Source organism: Thalassophryne amazonica, chromosome 12 (assembly GCF_902500255.1).
Source record: "Thalassophryne amazonica chromosome 12, fThaAma1.1, whole genome shotgun sequence".
In the NCBI taxonomy this organism is placed as follows: domain Eukaryota; kingdom Metazoa; phylum Chordata; class Actinopteri; order Batrachoidiformes; family Batrachoididae; genus Thalassophryne; species Thalassophryne amazonica.
This window is the reverse complement of record NC_047114.1, coordinates 73,587,149-73,604,369: the sequence shown is the minus strand read 5'-3', so window position 1 is coordinate 73,604,369 and position 17,221 is coordinate 73,587,149. Positions and strand designations below refer to the sequence as shown.

At 39.2% G+C, this 17,221-nt stretch overlaps 2 protein-coding genes across 3 annotated transcripts in view; one reads left to right on the top strand and one right to left on the bottom strand.

Annotated features, from left to right (window-relative positions):
• The first annotated feature begins 1,705 nt into the window (after positions 1–1,705).
• miip (migration and invasion inhibitory protein) lies at positions 1,706–13,454 on the top strand. Its single transcript, XM_034183110.1, has 8 exons — positions 1,706–1,867; positions 5,031–5,141; positions 5,229–5,340; positions 5,430–5,509; positions 5,581–5,704; positions 12,315–12,411; positions 12,905–13,021; positions 13,175–13,454. The coding sequence occupies exons 2-8, from the start codon at positions 5,081–5,083 to the stop codon at positions 13,274–13,276; spliced, it is 693 nt and encodes a 230-aa protein (XP_034039001.1). The 5' UTR covers positions 1,706–1,867; positions 5,031–5,080; the 3' UTR covers positions 13,277–13,454.
• A 1,325-nt stretch (positions 13,455–14,779) lies between these two features.
• The window catches only part of mapre2 (microtubule-associated protein, RP/EB family, member 2), a 29,149-nt gene continuing 26,707 nt past the window's right edge, over positions 14,780–17,221 (bottom strand). For both annotated transcript variants that reach the window (XM_034184102.1, XM_034184101.1), the window contains exons 6-7: positions 16,346–16,504; positions 14,780–16,174 (exon numbers count right to left, since the gene is read on the bottom strand). In XM_034184102.1, the coding sequence (XP_034039993.1) occupies positions 16,076–16,174; positions 16,346–16,504 (258 nt within the window). In that variant the 3' untranslated portion in view covers positions 14,780–16,075. The remainder of the gene's footprint in view (positions 16,175–16,345; positions 16,505–17,221) is intronic.

The following is a 17,221-nucleotide window of genomic DNA, read 5'->3' as shown; positions in this document are numbered from 1 at the left end:
AAATACTGCCCACAGAAACTCTATCCAGACCAATCCTAAATTCTGACAAAAGCTCTTGCCTTTCCCTAGAATATTTCTCACAATCAGGGTTGGGTAGGCTTACTTTGAAATATAATCCAAAAGTAATCAGATTACAAGTAATCCAAATGTATTTACATACATACATGTAATCCACATGTATTCTTTCAAAGTAATCCTACCCAACCTTGCTCACAATACATGAGGACATGCTCCACTGTCTCTGGCTGGTGACATTCAAAACATGGGCCATCCCGGTGTTTCCCTAAGAGGAAGAGAGTACTATTCAAAGAATGTATGCCCAATTCTCAGTCTAGTAATAGTGACTTCCTCCTTTCTTGTTCACCATTTTCTTCCACAAATATTCCCTGGATTTGTCACTCTATTAGCTATTGAAAGTAAATAAGTAAGCAAACACGGGGTGAACATGCAAACTCCACACAGAAAGGCCACAGGTGGGCATGAACCCATGACCTTCTTGCTGTGAGGCAACAATGCTAACCACTAAGCCACCGTGCTGCCCAATTTTGGTTTCATATCCCCTCAAAAATTTTTATGGATTTAGGAGGTATTAACGTCCTCCTTAAATGCAATTTTGACCCTAAAAACTGCCTATTAAACTTTCTTCCTTTATCAACAAGTGTTACTTTACTGGAAATGAATATTTAAGCACAATTTTAGTCCCCACAACACCCCGCTCTGGAACTCCCGATATGTGTTATTTAGAAACAAGTCTTTATTTTACAGGAATTGGTTGGATTGAGGTATATGGTCAGTGATGCATATTCTTGATGATTCTGGAAATGTTCTTCCTTTTGAATTTTTTCTTCTAAATTCATGTTAAATGACAGAAAACAATATGACACTGTAATCAAAGCACTTCCTCAGCCATTGGTCCTATTGTCATATAATTTACTCCTCAATCATGTTCAGATGAAACTTCCTTCTCTGTTATTTAATGGACAATCTTTCACTAATCCGAATTTGCCCAACACCTTCATCATGTCAGAGAATTGTATCCTATATCATCTCACAGATATCAGATTTCTAAATACTTTTCCAAAGAGGAAGTGAATAAATTAAGATGTAAATATATAAAATTTCCTATCTCTCCAAAAATAAAGGAAGATAATTTCAAAATGATCAATGACATACATCCTTCCAAATAATTTCTGAGACTTGGATTTGGTTTTGAAGAGCATTATTTCACCTTTTGTGAATGTGAAACTGAGACTGTGGTCACTTGTTTTTTGATTGTGTATTTGTGAATGTTTTCTGGGAGGACTTCTGTTTCTGGTGTTCATCAAAATTTGCATCTCCGTCGCATTTGGGCAAAGAGAATGTCTTATTTGGTATATCTGTAGATGATAGACCGCAAGATTTAGCTTTGAATGTTTTGCTAATGATGGGGAAATTTTTCATTCACTAAAACAAATATATGAAGAGCAAACCAAACTTCACAGTTTTTCACAAAGAGCTTTGAAGAAGAAAAATGATATAAAAAAAAAAACCCGGCGTCTGCGGTTTACTGTGTGTTCAATGTTGTTGCTTTGTTGTTCTTGAATTGTCAATAAAGTTGGAGAGCGGCGGTCTCTGTTTCCATGGAGAGCGGCACGCTGAGCAGGGCGGGAGGTGACGACACTTTGTTGAGGACGTGTTAGCCTCAGCGGGAGAGCAAAGGAGGGAGAGGTTAGCGTCGATACGGAGCTGCTTCACTCGACACACGTATCGAAGCTACTACAGACTTCAAATATCAGACGGAGGAGAAACTAACCTGCAGATAGTCTGACTGTTGTGGACGACTGTGCTTCCAAGAGCATCCCAACCAAACCTATCGTTACACCAGAAGGTAATAAAATCGTAGGTTTTTGAATCATAAAATGTAAGAAAAGATTTTTTTTTTTAAAGAATAAAAAAAGAGAGAATGACTTCTTCGTTTAAATTAACTGCATTTAACAGTGTGCCGTATTGCTTCATTACCGCCTCCAACCGGCCAGACCCCGTATCAACACATTATGAAAATACAGACGGTTGCCCAGTTCCGGATAACCTTTTTTAAAGTCCCGCTATACGGAGCCATAATGCTACTGAATGTCCTTTAATTGTGTATTGTTGTATTGGGTATTTGGATGTTATTTAGCTGAAAAAGTCTGGGTGGAGTAGCGCTTCTACTTAAAGTGTGAAGCCACATTATGTGTGGTGCAAACATTTGCCAGAAATGGATCACTTTTGCTGGTTCCGGATCACGACACTCTATGTCAATTTGGGGGCATTCCTGGCATCTGGCTGGAGCCCTTCTAATGCAGAATGATACACACTGTGCCCGAGAATGTGTTTTGAACACATGATAGAAATTATACTTATTAAATGAGAATTTACTTAGTTTCGAAAAGCGCCGTTATGTGGAGGTGCGATTTCTCCCGAATTAAAAAGTAAAAGCCCCCAGTTCATGCCCATTCGTGATTTTGAGATGGCCCCCAAAGTACACATGACTCACAGCTACAGACACGAAGCTGCTGCTTCAGTGATCCACAACTGGAATGAGAATTGCAGCATGGATTTCCATGCTAATTAGATTAGATAGAACTTTATTGATTCCTTGGGAAGACTAACTTAGGGAAATTGAGGTTCCAGCAGCATTGTATAGCAGCACATAGGGTACACAGAGTATCAAACTGAAAGTAATAGCTCAAGTATGAACACCAAGTGCTTTAATTTTGTAGTGGTTTGCCAGAAAGATTCTATGTTTTTCACATTTGGCATTTTTAAGTGTGGAGACCCCCTGCAAACACAATATTGGGTGGGGGGGTGAACTAGTCACCTTGTCTGTTGATTGGCCTGTCTGATTATGAGTCTTCTAAGTAAGTCTGCAACTAATGTTTATTTAATGATCAATTAATTGATTATTGTTTGTTTTCTTAAATAGGCGATTAGTTGTTAGGTCCATAAAATATTTTTAAAAATGTGAAAATTGTCAGTCAGTGTTATCTAGAGGCCAGGATGATGCTTTCAAAATGTCTTGCTTTGACCACAGCCCCAAATATAATTATTTTACTACCATATAGGAAGCAAAGCAGCTAGCACATATTCACATTTAAGAAGGTGAAATCAAAGAATTTGGATTTTTATTAATGACTCAAAACAATCAATGATCAAAATAGTTGTTGCAAAAAATAATTTAATCATTGCATCTCTAAGTGCATCTTATAACCTGGTTGTAGTAGCACATGTGAAGATATCCATGAAGGGAAAAAAATCCTTCACGATATCTTTAACTAAATGGACTGCATTGTAAATGGACTGTATTTATATAGCGCTTTTCCATCTGTATCAGATGCTCAAAGCACTTTACAATAATGCCTCACGTTCACCCCGATGTGAGGGTGCTGCCATACAAGTGCTGTCATTGCTGTCATTGTCATGCTGGAAGAACCAGCCATGGCCCATCTTCATTGCCTTTACTGAGGGAAGGAGGTTGTTTGCCAAAATCTCACGGTACATGACCCCATCCATCCTCCCTTCAATACGGTGCAGTTGTCCTATACCCCTTACAGAAAAGCACTCAGAAAGTATGATGTTTCCACCACCATGCTTCACTGTTTGGACAGTGTTCTTGGGGTTGTTCTTGTCCTCCAAACATGGCGAGTGGAGTTGATACCAAAAAGCTCTATTTTGGTCTTATCTGACCACATGACCTTCTTCCATGCCTCCTCTGGTTCATCCACATAGTCACTGGTGAACTTCAAACAGGCCTGGACATGTGCTGGTTTGAGGAGGGGGACCTTGCTGCCCTGCAGGATTTTAAACTATGATGGCGTTGTGTGTTATTAATGTAATCTTTGTGACTGTGGTCCCAGCTCTCTTCAGGTCATTGACCAGGTCCTCCTGTGTAGTTCTGAGCTTTCTCAGAATCATCCTTACCCCACAAGGTGAGATCTTGCATGGAGCCCCAGACTGAGGAAGATTGACAGTCATCTTGTGTTTCTTCCATTTTCTAATAATTGCACCAACAGTTTTTGTCTTCTCACCAAGCTGCTTGCCTGTAGTCCTGTAAACCATCCCAGCCTTGTGCAGATCTACAGTTTTGTCCCTGGTGTCCCTGGATAGCTCTTTGGTCTTGGCCATGGTGGATAGGTTGGAGTGTGATTGATTGAGTGTGTGGACAGATGTCTTTTATACAGGTAACAAGTTCAGATAGGTGCAGTTAATACAGGTAAAGAGTGCAGAATAGGATGGCTTCTTAAAGAAGAACTAACAGGTCTGTGAGAGCCAGAATTCTTGCTAGTTGGTAGGTGATCAAATACTTATTTCATGCAATAAAATACAAATTCATTATTTAAAAACCATTCAATGTGATTTTATGAATTTGTTTTTTAGGTTGTCTCCCACAGTTGAAGTGTACCTATGATAAAATTTACAGACCTCTCCATTGTTTGTAGGTGGGAAAACTTGCAAAATCGACAGTGTATCAAAAACTTATTTTCCTCACTGTATATTGGATTCACTCTGTCCATCTGTATATGACAACTGTAAGTGCAGCTTCCCCTAAAAACAAATGGAGGATTTCAGTGAAACCTCGGACAACTGTAGCACACCTTATGAGAAGATGTGCATGAAGGACACTAATTCTGGGAGATAACTAGACTTTTACTTTTTTTTTTTCCTATCCTATTTTCCAATTACATGTATAAACAGACCTGTTGGGCTCTTCAGCACAATTCTACCAGTTTTCTATTTGAGGTGTTTCATCACAAAATATTTGCTTCCACCAATATAAGTACGTGCAAGTGAATACTGTTGCAGAGTGGGAGGGGAAGGAGGAACAATTTTGTGAACTTGCTCCCAGATCTCTAGCTTTTAGTGAGGAAATTTTTAAAACACAATTTCCATTGTTTTCCTTTTACCACCTGCAAACATCTCCGATAAGCACATGTTCAACTTAGTCTTATGGCATTACTTCCAAGCCACTGAAAATGACTAAATCACAACACATCACATTTTTGTCACTACAGGGTAAAGGACAGGATTGAGTCACCTTTTCATTGTGTCTGAAAGGGACGTGATGTCATCCTCAGATGGACAACAGGATGTCCGTGTCTTACTGGGATACGACTGGATAGCTGGTATTTGTTTTATTTGTTTTCTCTTCATCTTTTTCTGCCATACGTCTCAAAGCACTAACAGTTGGTGTGTTTTCTCTCCTATCAAAGGATGCTTGGAGATGGATGACTTCATTATGGAACAACCCGATGAGTTCTTCCATGAACTTGAGATGTTTCGCTCACTCAATAAAGACCTGTGTGTCCACATGGATTCGGCAGGGTGAGCACATCTCACTCTGATTGAACGTATGACTGATTATATCCATCAGGTTTAATAATTACAGCTTCATTAATTGTTGTTTCTCAAAGGTCTTTCGAGGATAACCTTCCAAACTCGCTGTTGCCACCGAACAAGGACGACCTGAGGGCTGAAAAAGAGACTCATCAATGTGAGAAGAGTTTATTTAATAGGGTGTTATGATTTTACTGACAATTAATTAATTCTGCTTTGTCTGCTCAGGTACCTTCTGTTACAAGATCAACAGCAGATTGTTCCCAGTGCCGAGCTTTCAGGAGTGCTGTATTGTGTGCAAAAAGCACAAATCAACACACCCTCACACTCTCAGAGACCCAGCTGTAGTCAGGTAAATGTCCTCAAAATGATTTATAGCCACATTTGAATTAACAAGAAAAGCAAATAATGTGCATGGATGTGTTGAGATGTCCTCCAGCCTTTTGGTGGGGAAGGGTACTGTGAATATCAGGAGGCTTACGGCACATATATCCACCATTATTTTTTTTTTTTAAGTTAGCCATGCAAAGTGTCCACCATTTTCCAGTTACCATTTGTGATATGTTGCTTGTTTTACTGGAAAATATTGCAAAAATGTAAGAAGCAAATCCCAGCTGTTGTCTAATATGCAAAGGGAACCGAGGTGCAAGATGTCCTCTACTGGCACAAGGCCTCATGTATCCATCTCACTCATAACTTCATGAGTTTGCTTGTACACAGTAGAGGTCACACCCCGGTAAAATGCATCAACTCAATGGCTGAGTTAGGTGAGCCTTGCTTGTGGTGTGCCTTGTCACATGATGGAGTAGAGTATGTTCACAGTAACTTAATGGTTTTGGTTTTCTCAATTCTGTAAGGTTATGACGGTCAGAACCATATACACTCAACAAAAATATAAACGCAACACTTTTGGTTTTGCTCCCATTTTGTATGAGATGAGCTCAAAGATCTAAAACTTTTTCCACATACACAATATCACCATTTCCCTCAAATATTGTTCACAAACCAGTCTAAATCTGTGATAGTGAGCACTTCTCCATTGCTGAGATAATCCATCCCACCTCACAGGTGTGCCATATCAAGATGCTGATTAGACACCATGATTAGTGCACAGGTGTGCCTTAGACTGCCCACAATAAAAGGCCACTCTGAAAGGTGCAGTTTTGTTTCATGAGGGGGGGATACCAGTCAGTATCTGGTGTGACCACCATTTGCCTAATGCAGTGCAACACATCTCCTTTGCATCATCCGTGAAGAGAACACCTCTCCAACGTGCCAAACACCAGCAAATGTGAGCATTTGCCCACTCAAGTCGGTTACAACGATGAACTGGAGTCAGGTCGAGACCCCGATGAGGACGACGAGCATGCAGATGAGCTTCCCTCAGACGGTTTCTGACAGTTTCTGCAGAAATTCTTTGGTTATGCAAACCGATTGTTTCAGCAGCTGTCCGAGTGGTTGGTCTCAGATGATCTTGGAGGTGAACATGCTGGATGTGGAGGTCCTGGGCTGGTGTGGTTACACGTGGTCTGCGGTTGTGAGGCTGGTTGGATGTACTGCCAAATTCTCTGAAACGCCTTTGGAGACGGCTTATGGTAGAGACATGAACATTCAATACACGAGCAACAGCTCTGGTTGACATTCCTGCTGTCGGCATGCCAATTGCACGCTCCCTCAAATCTTGCAACATCTGTGGCATTGTGCTGTGTGATAAAACTGCAGCTTTCAGAGTGGCCTTTTATTGTGGGCAGTCTAAGGCACAACTGTGCACTAATAATGGTGTCTAATCAGCATCTTGATATGGCACACCTGTGAGGTGGGATGGATTATCTCAGCAAAGGAGAAGTGCTCACTATCACAGATTTAGACTGGTTTGTGAACAATATTTGAGGGAAATGGTGATATTGTGTATGTGGATAAAGTTTTTAGATCTTTGAGTTCATCTCATACAAAATGGGAGCAAAACCAAAAGTGTTGCGTTTATATTTTTGTTGAGTATAAATTTAATAGCAGTATCAAAACGATCAGTTGCGGTCCAAATCTGTTGTTATTGTTTTCTGTCATGACAGTGTGAAAAACACAAGTCACATACGAATCAGATTTTTATTTTTTTAATGCAATGTGACCTCAGTCTGAATGGTCACACCGGAATTCATGTCACAGACGCTGCAGTCAGTTTCACCCTGTTCACTACTGACAGTCATACCAGAACGATTATATAAGAAAAAGAAAAAAAAAACACACCTTTTAGTGACGGTTTATGACTGAAGTTGCATACATGGAAATATAAATACTTTTTAAAAAAAATACCATTTCACCATTTAAATGTCACATGACTGCTGTGTTCAAGAGTCAGTTTTTTTACTAAACTCTCACAGAGATCAGGGACTCACAGGATAATAATAATGATGATGGTGAGACTGAGTATGTAACAGTGGCGGCTGCTGGTCTGTCGAAGAGGGGAAGCTCATTGTCGGCTTACATCATAAAATTTGTCAATTTATTTATGTGTAAATTCAAATATGTAAAATGTCATAACAGTCCCTAGTTGCACAAGCATTTGACAATTTATATCTTTATTACATATAGTATTTTATGATGGCAGAATTGCTGAGTGGTTAGTGCGCTTGGTTTCAGTGTGGAAGGTTCCCGGTTCAAACCCCACCCCTGCCGCATTTCTCCATGTAACATACAGGTCCACCTTGGATCTGCTGTGGTAACCCCAAGTGAAAACAAGGGAGCAGCGAAGGGACTTACTTTTACAAGTATATTATTAATGTTTTAAACAAAAATATCAAAAATTTCAAGAAGCACATAGAACCTTTATTATTAAACATACATAATAAAGTCTAACTGTTTCATGACATTGTTCCATGCAAATGTTAAAGATTGGTCAGCACATGTTGCCATATCTAATTGTATCAAAAGGTTCAAAACACTGAACCATTGCCTCATATTGATTCAGTGGTTCAAAATGCTTTGTTTTCTCTGTTACTAATTTTCATGAATAAAATGAATCAGCAACCACTCAATATTACACATACAGTAGTGTTCAGAATAATAGCAGTGCTATATGACTAAAAAGATTAATCCAGGTTTTGAGTAGATTTCTTATTGTTACATGGGAAACAAGGTACCAGTAGATTCAGTAGATTCTCACAAATCCAACAAGACCAAGCATTCATGATATGCGCACTCTTAAGGCTATGAAATTGAGCTATTAGTAAAAAAAAGTAGAAAAGGGGGTGTTCACAATAATAGTAGTGTGGCATTCAGTCAGTGAGTTCATCAATTTTGTGGAACAAACAGGTGTGAATCAGGTGTCCCCTATTTAAGGATGAAGTCAGCACCTGTTGAACATGCTTTTCTCTTTGAAAGCCAGAGGAAAATGGGACGTTCAAGACATTGTTCAGAAGAACAGCGTAGTTTGATTAAAAAGTTGATTGAAGAGGGGAAAACTTATACGCAGGTGCAAAAAATTATAGGCTGTTCATCTACAGTGATCTGGTTACAATTTGCCAAAGAACACATCAACTGGCCTAAAGAGAAATGGAGGAATATTTCGTGGACTGATGAGAGTAAAATTGTTCTTTTTGGGTCCAAGGGCCACAGACAGTTTGTGAGACAACCCCCAAACTCTGAATTCAAGCCACAGTTCACAGTGAAGACAGTGAAGCATGGTGGTGCAAGCATCATGATATGGGCATATTTCTCCTACTATGGTGTTGGGCCTATATATCGCATACCAGGTATCATGGATCAGTTTGGATATGTCAAAATACTTGAAGAGGTCATGTTGCTTTATGCTGAAGAGGACATACCCTTGAAATGGGTGTTTCAACAAGACAATGACCCCAAGCACACTTGTAAATGAGCAAAATCTTGGTTCCAAACCACCAAAATTAATGCCTCGTAGATGTGAAGAAATCATGAAAAATTGTGGTTATGCAACTAAATACTAGTTTAGTGATTCACAGGATTGCTAAAAAAGCAGTTTGAACATAATAGTTTTGAGTTTGTAGCATCAACAGCAGATGCTACTATTATTGTGAACACCCCCTTTTCTATTTTTTTTTTTTTACTAATTGCCCAATTTCATAGCCTTAAGCGTGTGCATATCATGAATGCTTGGTCTTGTTGGATTTGTGAGAATCTACTGGTACCTTGTTTCCCATGTAACAATAAGAAATATACTCAAAACCTGGATTAATCTTTTTAGTCACATAGCACTACTATTATTCTGAACACTACTGTATGCCCGGATAGAGTTATAATTATGAATACTTTGATGTTGTGTTGTGAACCGGGACGTTAATTAACGTGCGAGGACTATTAAACACTTACTGAAGAACGAAGCAGAGATCTTCACACATAATGTCTAATCCAGTGTGTTTCTCTGTTTGCCTTTAACTGATTCATAGTGCATGCAAAACACTTTGGCATGAATTGAAATATGCATAAATACGCAAAAATGTCCAAACTAATTCTCGCATTCCAATAGCTGTCAATCAAAATAGGATTCAGCCTTCAACTGATCATCCAATCAATCATTGTGCAGAACTCCAGTGTCCAGGCCCGCCCATCAGCTCCATTCACCCCCAGAGATGCTCAGCATCTGGGGGCAGGACAAAATCGTGGCTTTATCCAATGACCGTCGCGTTTCGTGGCAATGAAAAAACCTTTCCAGGTCGTCCCATTGAAGTGAACAGACGCTCGGCTTCTACAGGAAAATGCATTGACTGCAGACCAAATGAGGGGAAAAAAAGATTTATGAGAAGTTAACAAAAGAGAGTCAATCGCTTTGTGATGAGTAGCTGATTCTGAACAAACTCGTCTTCAAGATGAACGTGTTCTAATGCATTTGTAGTTATTAGTCAATGAAATGATAACAAACTGTAAATTTGACCGTTTAATTTTTGACACTTTAGGGGAAGCTGAGCTTCCCTTGCAGTCTCAGAGAAACCACCTCTGGTATGTAACTATATATTTGCTTTCTTAAGTTGATAAAACATTCGACAGCGGGTATGTTTCCAGTGAGATGCTGTTGACTGTAACTCAGCCACAAGGAAAAAAAAAATGCACACACACTAAAGCTGGAACTGAATGTGCAGTGTAAATATATATAAAGTCGCAGAATAGACAGAGGGTTGAATAATAAGTCAGCATCAAAGATAAACGATGTGGAACGAGCGGCTGGATCCTCCACGCAATATGGAGCGATACAGAGCAAGTGATTAGGTTCGGGTTCACTTTGCATGCATTCGTGTGTGTGAATACAGTCTGTGGTGTTGCCTTTGTTGAGTTATTGTGTATGCGGGTCACGTTAGGATGGTGAGCAGTTCACCCTGGACTCTAACATTAGCTAGATTAAAACAGATCAGATGTGAAGAGGACAACAAAAAATTGGAGCAGTGTTTCTTGATTACAGGAGAAAAAAAAAACTCAAGCAGACCTGACCCAGTGGGGTGACCATTTACTATGGAACACTCTAACAATGACAAAAACCAAAGGCACAACACACATTTAACAGAACATTCAATAACAAAAGATATTGCAAGCCCACCCCCTGCAAAACATGTTCCACAAGCCTACTCTAATAAATAGCAGGACCTCCAGCTGTCCACAAGATACACCATCAATCAGTCACGTTCGGGTTCAGTCAGATGTCAGGTTCTTATAGAAAACCCTACCTCATTTACAGTATTTTGACTGTCAGTGAGCACTGTCCCTTTAAAAAAAAAAGAAATATAAATAAATAATATTCCTTTATAGACTGTGTACTTGTTGATATTTGGTCCTAGTTGTTATTATACAAATAATGAATGTTTATGAGTTCAATGGTACGAATATTTAATTTGGTGAAAGCTGGAACAAACCATTCAGTGAGGCAAAACATTCATTATTTGTTTTATATAATGGCTAAAATAGATCCTTGTCATTTGGTATTTTATTAATTAATAAACTACAGAAAAGGGACTTACATTTTGGTGTTCCACTGCTCCTAAAGTCCAATATGAATTTTAAATATTGTGACGTGTTGTCCATTGATGCTATGCACTGATTTCATACTTCCAAAAAAAAAAAAAAAAAAAAAAAGACCTTGTGCAGTTCCTCAGTCCAGCGAAAAATCACTTCAGCTTTTCATCTAAATAGCTCTTCATGTCTCCAGACGGCTTACAACGGAGTGGATTTTGTGTGTGTGTCTCAGATAGCTCTATCAGATCATCGTCTGTCAGCAAAACAAACTCTGCCATGTTTTTTTTTAAAGCTGTGCCGTCCCGCTTGTGTGAGCGCAGGATGGTGCTTGTGCGCACGTGTACTTCCAAAAAAAAAGAAGCCTGTGTACTTCCTCAGTGCAGTGAAAAAAAAATCATGTCAGAAATTAGTACAGCTTTTCATTGTAACTTCCTCCTTACAGGTCTTCATGCCTCCAGATGGCTGACAGCGCAGTGGATTTGTTTTGTGTGTGTGCACAGAGTGCAATGGTACCAAATGTATGGAACCAAATTGCAATGCAACACAAATGGGACGAATCACCCATGTCATGTGACAGACAAAGCACCAATCAAATGACAAGGATCTACTCAGCCATTATATATAAAGTAATGACCTACAGAAGTTTAGAAGCCAAATATTTTGCCCACTAATTGGAAGCTACACATATTTGCATGAAGTATGAAGAAAATCCATAGTGGGCAGTCACTTTTGTGTAATCATTTGACATTGAATTGCCCTTTTATAGAAGGGGGCTTGTGGTCAGAGGGTCATAGGATCAACTCTCCAATCAGACAGGAAAATATATAAGGTTCCCATGTGGATTCGAGGGCCTTGCAGGGCATCACCCTCCCATTTGTGAATGTGAGGCATCATTGTAAAGGACTTTGTGTGTCTACAACAAATAGAAAAGTGTTGTATACAGTAAACACATTCCATTTTTCATTTGTTGTTACTGTATTTCTCAGAGTCAACTTTCCTGCTTCCAAAATCCTGCCATCTTACAAGCATAAAATCCCTCAGCGAAGAAGCTTTGACCCCGGTGATAGTTTTGGATTGCCATCGGTGAGCATGCATGTTATTGACATCATCCATTCTGTTTTCCATTTCTGACTTTTGAATAATTTGTTATCCCCCCGGTATGAAATATGGGGATATAACGATCAGCATGTCTGTACATCCATTTTTGCTTGTTAGCAAGATATCTCAAGAACCAGTTGACTAATTTCATTCATATTTAACATAAGGGTGTATTTGGATGATCCTCTGACACCAGTCGATTGAGGTGATCTTGGGGTCTATTTGAAGGTCACAGCAAGATATTAAAATATTGTCATTGCCACTCTTGTTAATGCAATATCACAAGAACCAGTTGACCAGTTTCATTTATATTTAGCGTAACTCTTGTACTCATGTGATCCCCAACACTTTGTACAATTGATTTGTGGGGGCCGGGGGATATGTCACCTCCTGAGTCTTGTTATTGCTTTTATTTTTATCATAGGGTTGTTAATGTATCATATTTCATCTTCCTGGATGTCTTTGCTTTCTTCTCTAGCACTGTCTCTTAGGACAGTCCTATGCAATTCGGAGAAAGGTGCCAAATATTGACAACATAGACCTTCGGAGCAATCTGAAAAAGAAGAACTTCACCGGATTTGAGAATAAGGGAATGGTGAGGAATCCTACTGTGTGTAAATATAAATATTACTGCAGCACTGTGGTATTCTCAGATGTGTTTTAGGTTGTTTAGGTCAGTAGAGCGAGCACATTTCAAATCATGATGCTGAAAATGTTTATATTTTTATTCCTCCTTTCTCTCCCACAGAATCCCTCCGAGCCAAAGGAGTCTGGTAGCCTACACCCTGACCAGATTACCCGCCTGCCTCGTTTCAACTTGAAACACTTTGGTCCAAAGAAGAGACTTTAGACTACACATCTTACCATGCATTTATAAACCGTGAAATTCTGTTCTGTTTTTACTGTATAATTGGAGTTCATGCAGTGAAGGTTGACGCTGGACACTTACTGTAGCTGGACATTTGTGTCCTCACTGCTTCTGTGCTCCTCTTTTTGGTTTCATTTTTCTTACTTGCAGTAACAGTAAATGTACAAAAATGCATAAAAGAGGGGGGGAAAAAAACTGAAATTGCATCAGGTACTAACACTCAAATTAATGAAGTTTGTCCATAATAAGATATCAAATTATCTTAAACATTATTTATGAAGTGAATTGAAATCTTTATTCTCATGAGTGCAATAAAACAGTGAAATGAAACTTTGTTTGGGCTTCTGTCAAGTAATGAGATTAATTCAGTTGGATCAACCTAATATTGCATTCAATCCCCTAAAGTACTTTTGTGATCTAAGTATTATGGGAGGACAGTTCTTCAAAATAATCACTAATTTAGGTTGGGGGATTGAACCCATTGACTAAAGGGGGCACTTCAATTTGGCAAATTTCCAGAAATACTCATTTGTGAAGGTTATTACTCAATATACGTTTAATCCCCAGCAAGATTTTTACTGTTTTAGAAAGGGCAATACTTACCCTTTAAAAAAATTAAAAAAATCAGTGGAGGATTGTACGCATTGGCCACCAGACGGCGCCAAAGTGGTCAAATTTGTTTTTCATACTTTAGCACCCTCTGGTGGCCAACGCGTTTAATTAATAATCATAAACTGCATTTTTCAGATTCCACTGAAACATCTTTGGGGGTATCTCAATATGCATCAACAGTGTTGAAGTTTGGTCACCTTGAAGCACCAGATTACACACTAATTTACATGTGAAGTCTCGAAACGATGAATTGCCCAGAACAATGCCTGTGCTTACACTACTAATGTAGGTATTTGTGTATTCCACAAATACAGATTAGAAAGTTGAAAACATGAGATACATGTTGCATAATGATCATGGTAAGCACAGCCGAGTGACAGGGATCCCTATCCATTGCGAAGAGGCTATTTGTAACATTTTGGCATTTCACAAGTTGCAGTTCTTCCAGTATATAGACCAATGATAACCACTATCTGGGCTATTTTGCTAGGCCTGGGCACAAAAGAAAGCTTTCAAAATTGCTACTCACCATTTTATCATCTTCATGTAGGACCAATAATGCTTATGTCACCATGTGGAAAAATAGTCAATTCCCGTGCCAATAAATTTTTTATTTTTTTTTTTTTAAATCAAAAACTGGCAAGTCCCCGAAAGATTTTCCAATTGATTTGTCTAAAAGAAGGATTAGTCTCAACAGAAATGCAAAGTTTAATTCATTAAACGCATTGAGTTGGTCACTATCACAGCCCGTGTAAACTGCCTGATTCTTATAGAAATTGGCTCTTAAGTACTAGAAACTGTAAATGTGTACATCTGATTTACTCGTGTACTTTAACAGAGAAATTACTGACCTGGAGTGACAACAATGCTCCCTTGAACTCAAAACATTTTATTACAACAAATCCATCCAAGTCTGCATCTTCTAAACAGCAGATTAAACATATAAAAGCACAATTAGGTTTTTTAATTATTATTTATTAAATACGTAAAAAGCAGGTCAAGTTATTCACAAATAAAATGCATACATGCAACACGTTTTGGGGAATGCATAATAAGTGGGACATAAAAAACATTTACCATTCATAATTATTGACAGTACATGTTTACATTCCTTTTCATTTACATAAGAGTATGACTAAAGCATAATGGTGCACTGCCCAGTTTGATCTCAGTAAATGCAATATAAAGGATATACACTGTACTTGCCGGAATATATCGCATGGGAAATTACTCAGTGAACTGACTTGTCTGCCTAAGACCTGCAGCTTAAAAAAAGAAAGGCAGAAATCTGAACAGGCCACAAGTTCCAGCTGAGGTTTCAACTCTTAAATGCTGCATGTAGTAAGACTAGTCCACAGTAATGTTTCTTCCTTCCCCATGTTCATAGCATTCTGAGTACACCTCTGTCTCCGGACCAACTTGAACGGTGTTACTAACATTGTGAAGCACACAGATGATCAGAAATGTGGTCATTTGTTAGGATGCAATAGATACAGCTGGCATTTGTTACATTTGACTGATTTATCATCTATCTTAATGAGGATGCAATGCAAAATCTTGCACTTAGGCTTAATAATAAATACGGTGAGGGTTTACGGACAGATTGTCCATATCAAAAATCAAATGTCAGTGCATCATATGGAAGGAGGTTGGATAAGAGCTTCGATGAGCCCTTTCAGGGCTTTGCTTATTGCATCTGTGTGATTACTATTGTCAATATGCAAAATATAAAAATAACGAATTGACATACGCTTGGGGGGGGGGGGGGGGGGGGTGTTGAGAGAGGAAAAAAACATTTGCACTGACAGTGAAACTTTACCTCTCTAAACTTCAGCATTTCCATCACATCTAGGATTTCGATTTCAATCAGCTTTCCACCCACACAGTCCTGGGCAACTCCTATGATGGTCTGAGCTTGTCTGCTGGTGGAGGGCATAACCATCAACCTCCCACAGCAGTTTTTGCCAAAAAGTCACAAAAAACACTGAACAGCAAATAGAGGGACACAAAAAGAAAACGTGATGGTGCTTCTATTCAGGAGGTTTCTTCATGTGCTCAGTCTTCAAGAGAACAACAAAAATAATAATCCATGTGGAAAAATTTAAATCTTGTAACAGCGGTCACATATTAAAAACAGGTGCTGCTGTGGTGAAAGACAATGGATGGCAGTCAGTATTCATCTTGTTCCTCCTGCTGATCATCTGGTACCTCGTCATGGGCTTGAAGGTCTGCATCCTGCCCATCTCCCTCAGCCAGCTCAGCTCTTTCCTACAAGGAGGTGCAGACACCTTAATACCAGTGTTACAGACATACAGTACACATCAAGGCAAACAGCAGTGATGACCAACTTTGACAACACCAAGCAGCATAATGAGGAAAAGGAGAACATTCACTTGTCCCAAATCTTACTCATCGAGATCCCATCAACAGGTAACTGACCTGTTCCTCTGAGGCGTAAAGGACCTCCATTAGCCGCTCAACAAATGCAGCATTCTCTTCACCCTGCTCCTGGCACAGCAGCTCCACCTCTCGCAACTTGCTGAAGTAGTAGTCCCGCTCCTTCTCCACTCCTTCCAGTGCCAGCTTTAATGTGTTTACCTTGGGGGCAGGAAAAAGGGGTTGGGGGGGGGGGGGGGGGGGGGGGGGGGGCGTATTCAGCCGACTGTTTTCCACAAAATACAAAATTGGTGGGTCATTTACGACAGTCAGTCAATCTCCCACACTCTAGTCTATAAATTGTATATTGTGTATACTGTATATTTACTCAACAAACCCTTTATAAGATCAACCACAGGTTTTCTGCAGAGCGATTTTGAATCCAAACTAGAGTGGCACAGACATCTTGGCAGTGCCCAACTCCCAGCCAGGCTGTAAACATGTTTATTTTTGCTCTAAAGTTGAACATTTTAACACGGGGACTGACTTGCTTTTAGAGCCAGCCTCAAGCTTCCATTCAAGGAACAGCAAGATTTTCCAAATCCATGCTGGCTGTGACTTCTTCAAATCCTCAATTTCTCTGACGAACAGTCTAAACTAGGGATGGGTATTGTTACGATTTTATTGATAGATTCCATTTATCGATCCGATTCCTTATCGGTTCCCTTATCGATACCGCTGGTGAATTTTCTGTTTACTAAAAGTAGCCTTTACAGGTTTTCTATGTCAACAACATTTTATTGAGTCTTAAAGTAAATGAATATGAAACTGGTAACTGGATCCTTAAACTCTGGACATAAATAAACTCTACATGGTGGATCCTTGATCTCTGAACATAAATAGAAATAAACAAAATCTGTAGTTATTGTCCAAAGCATT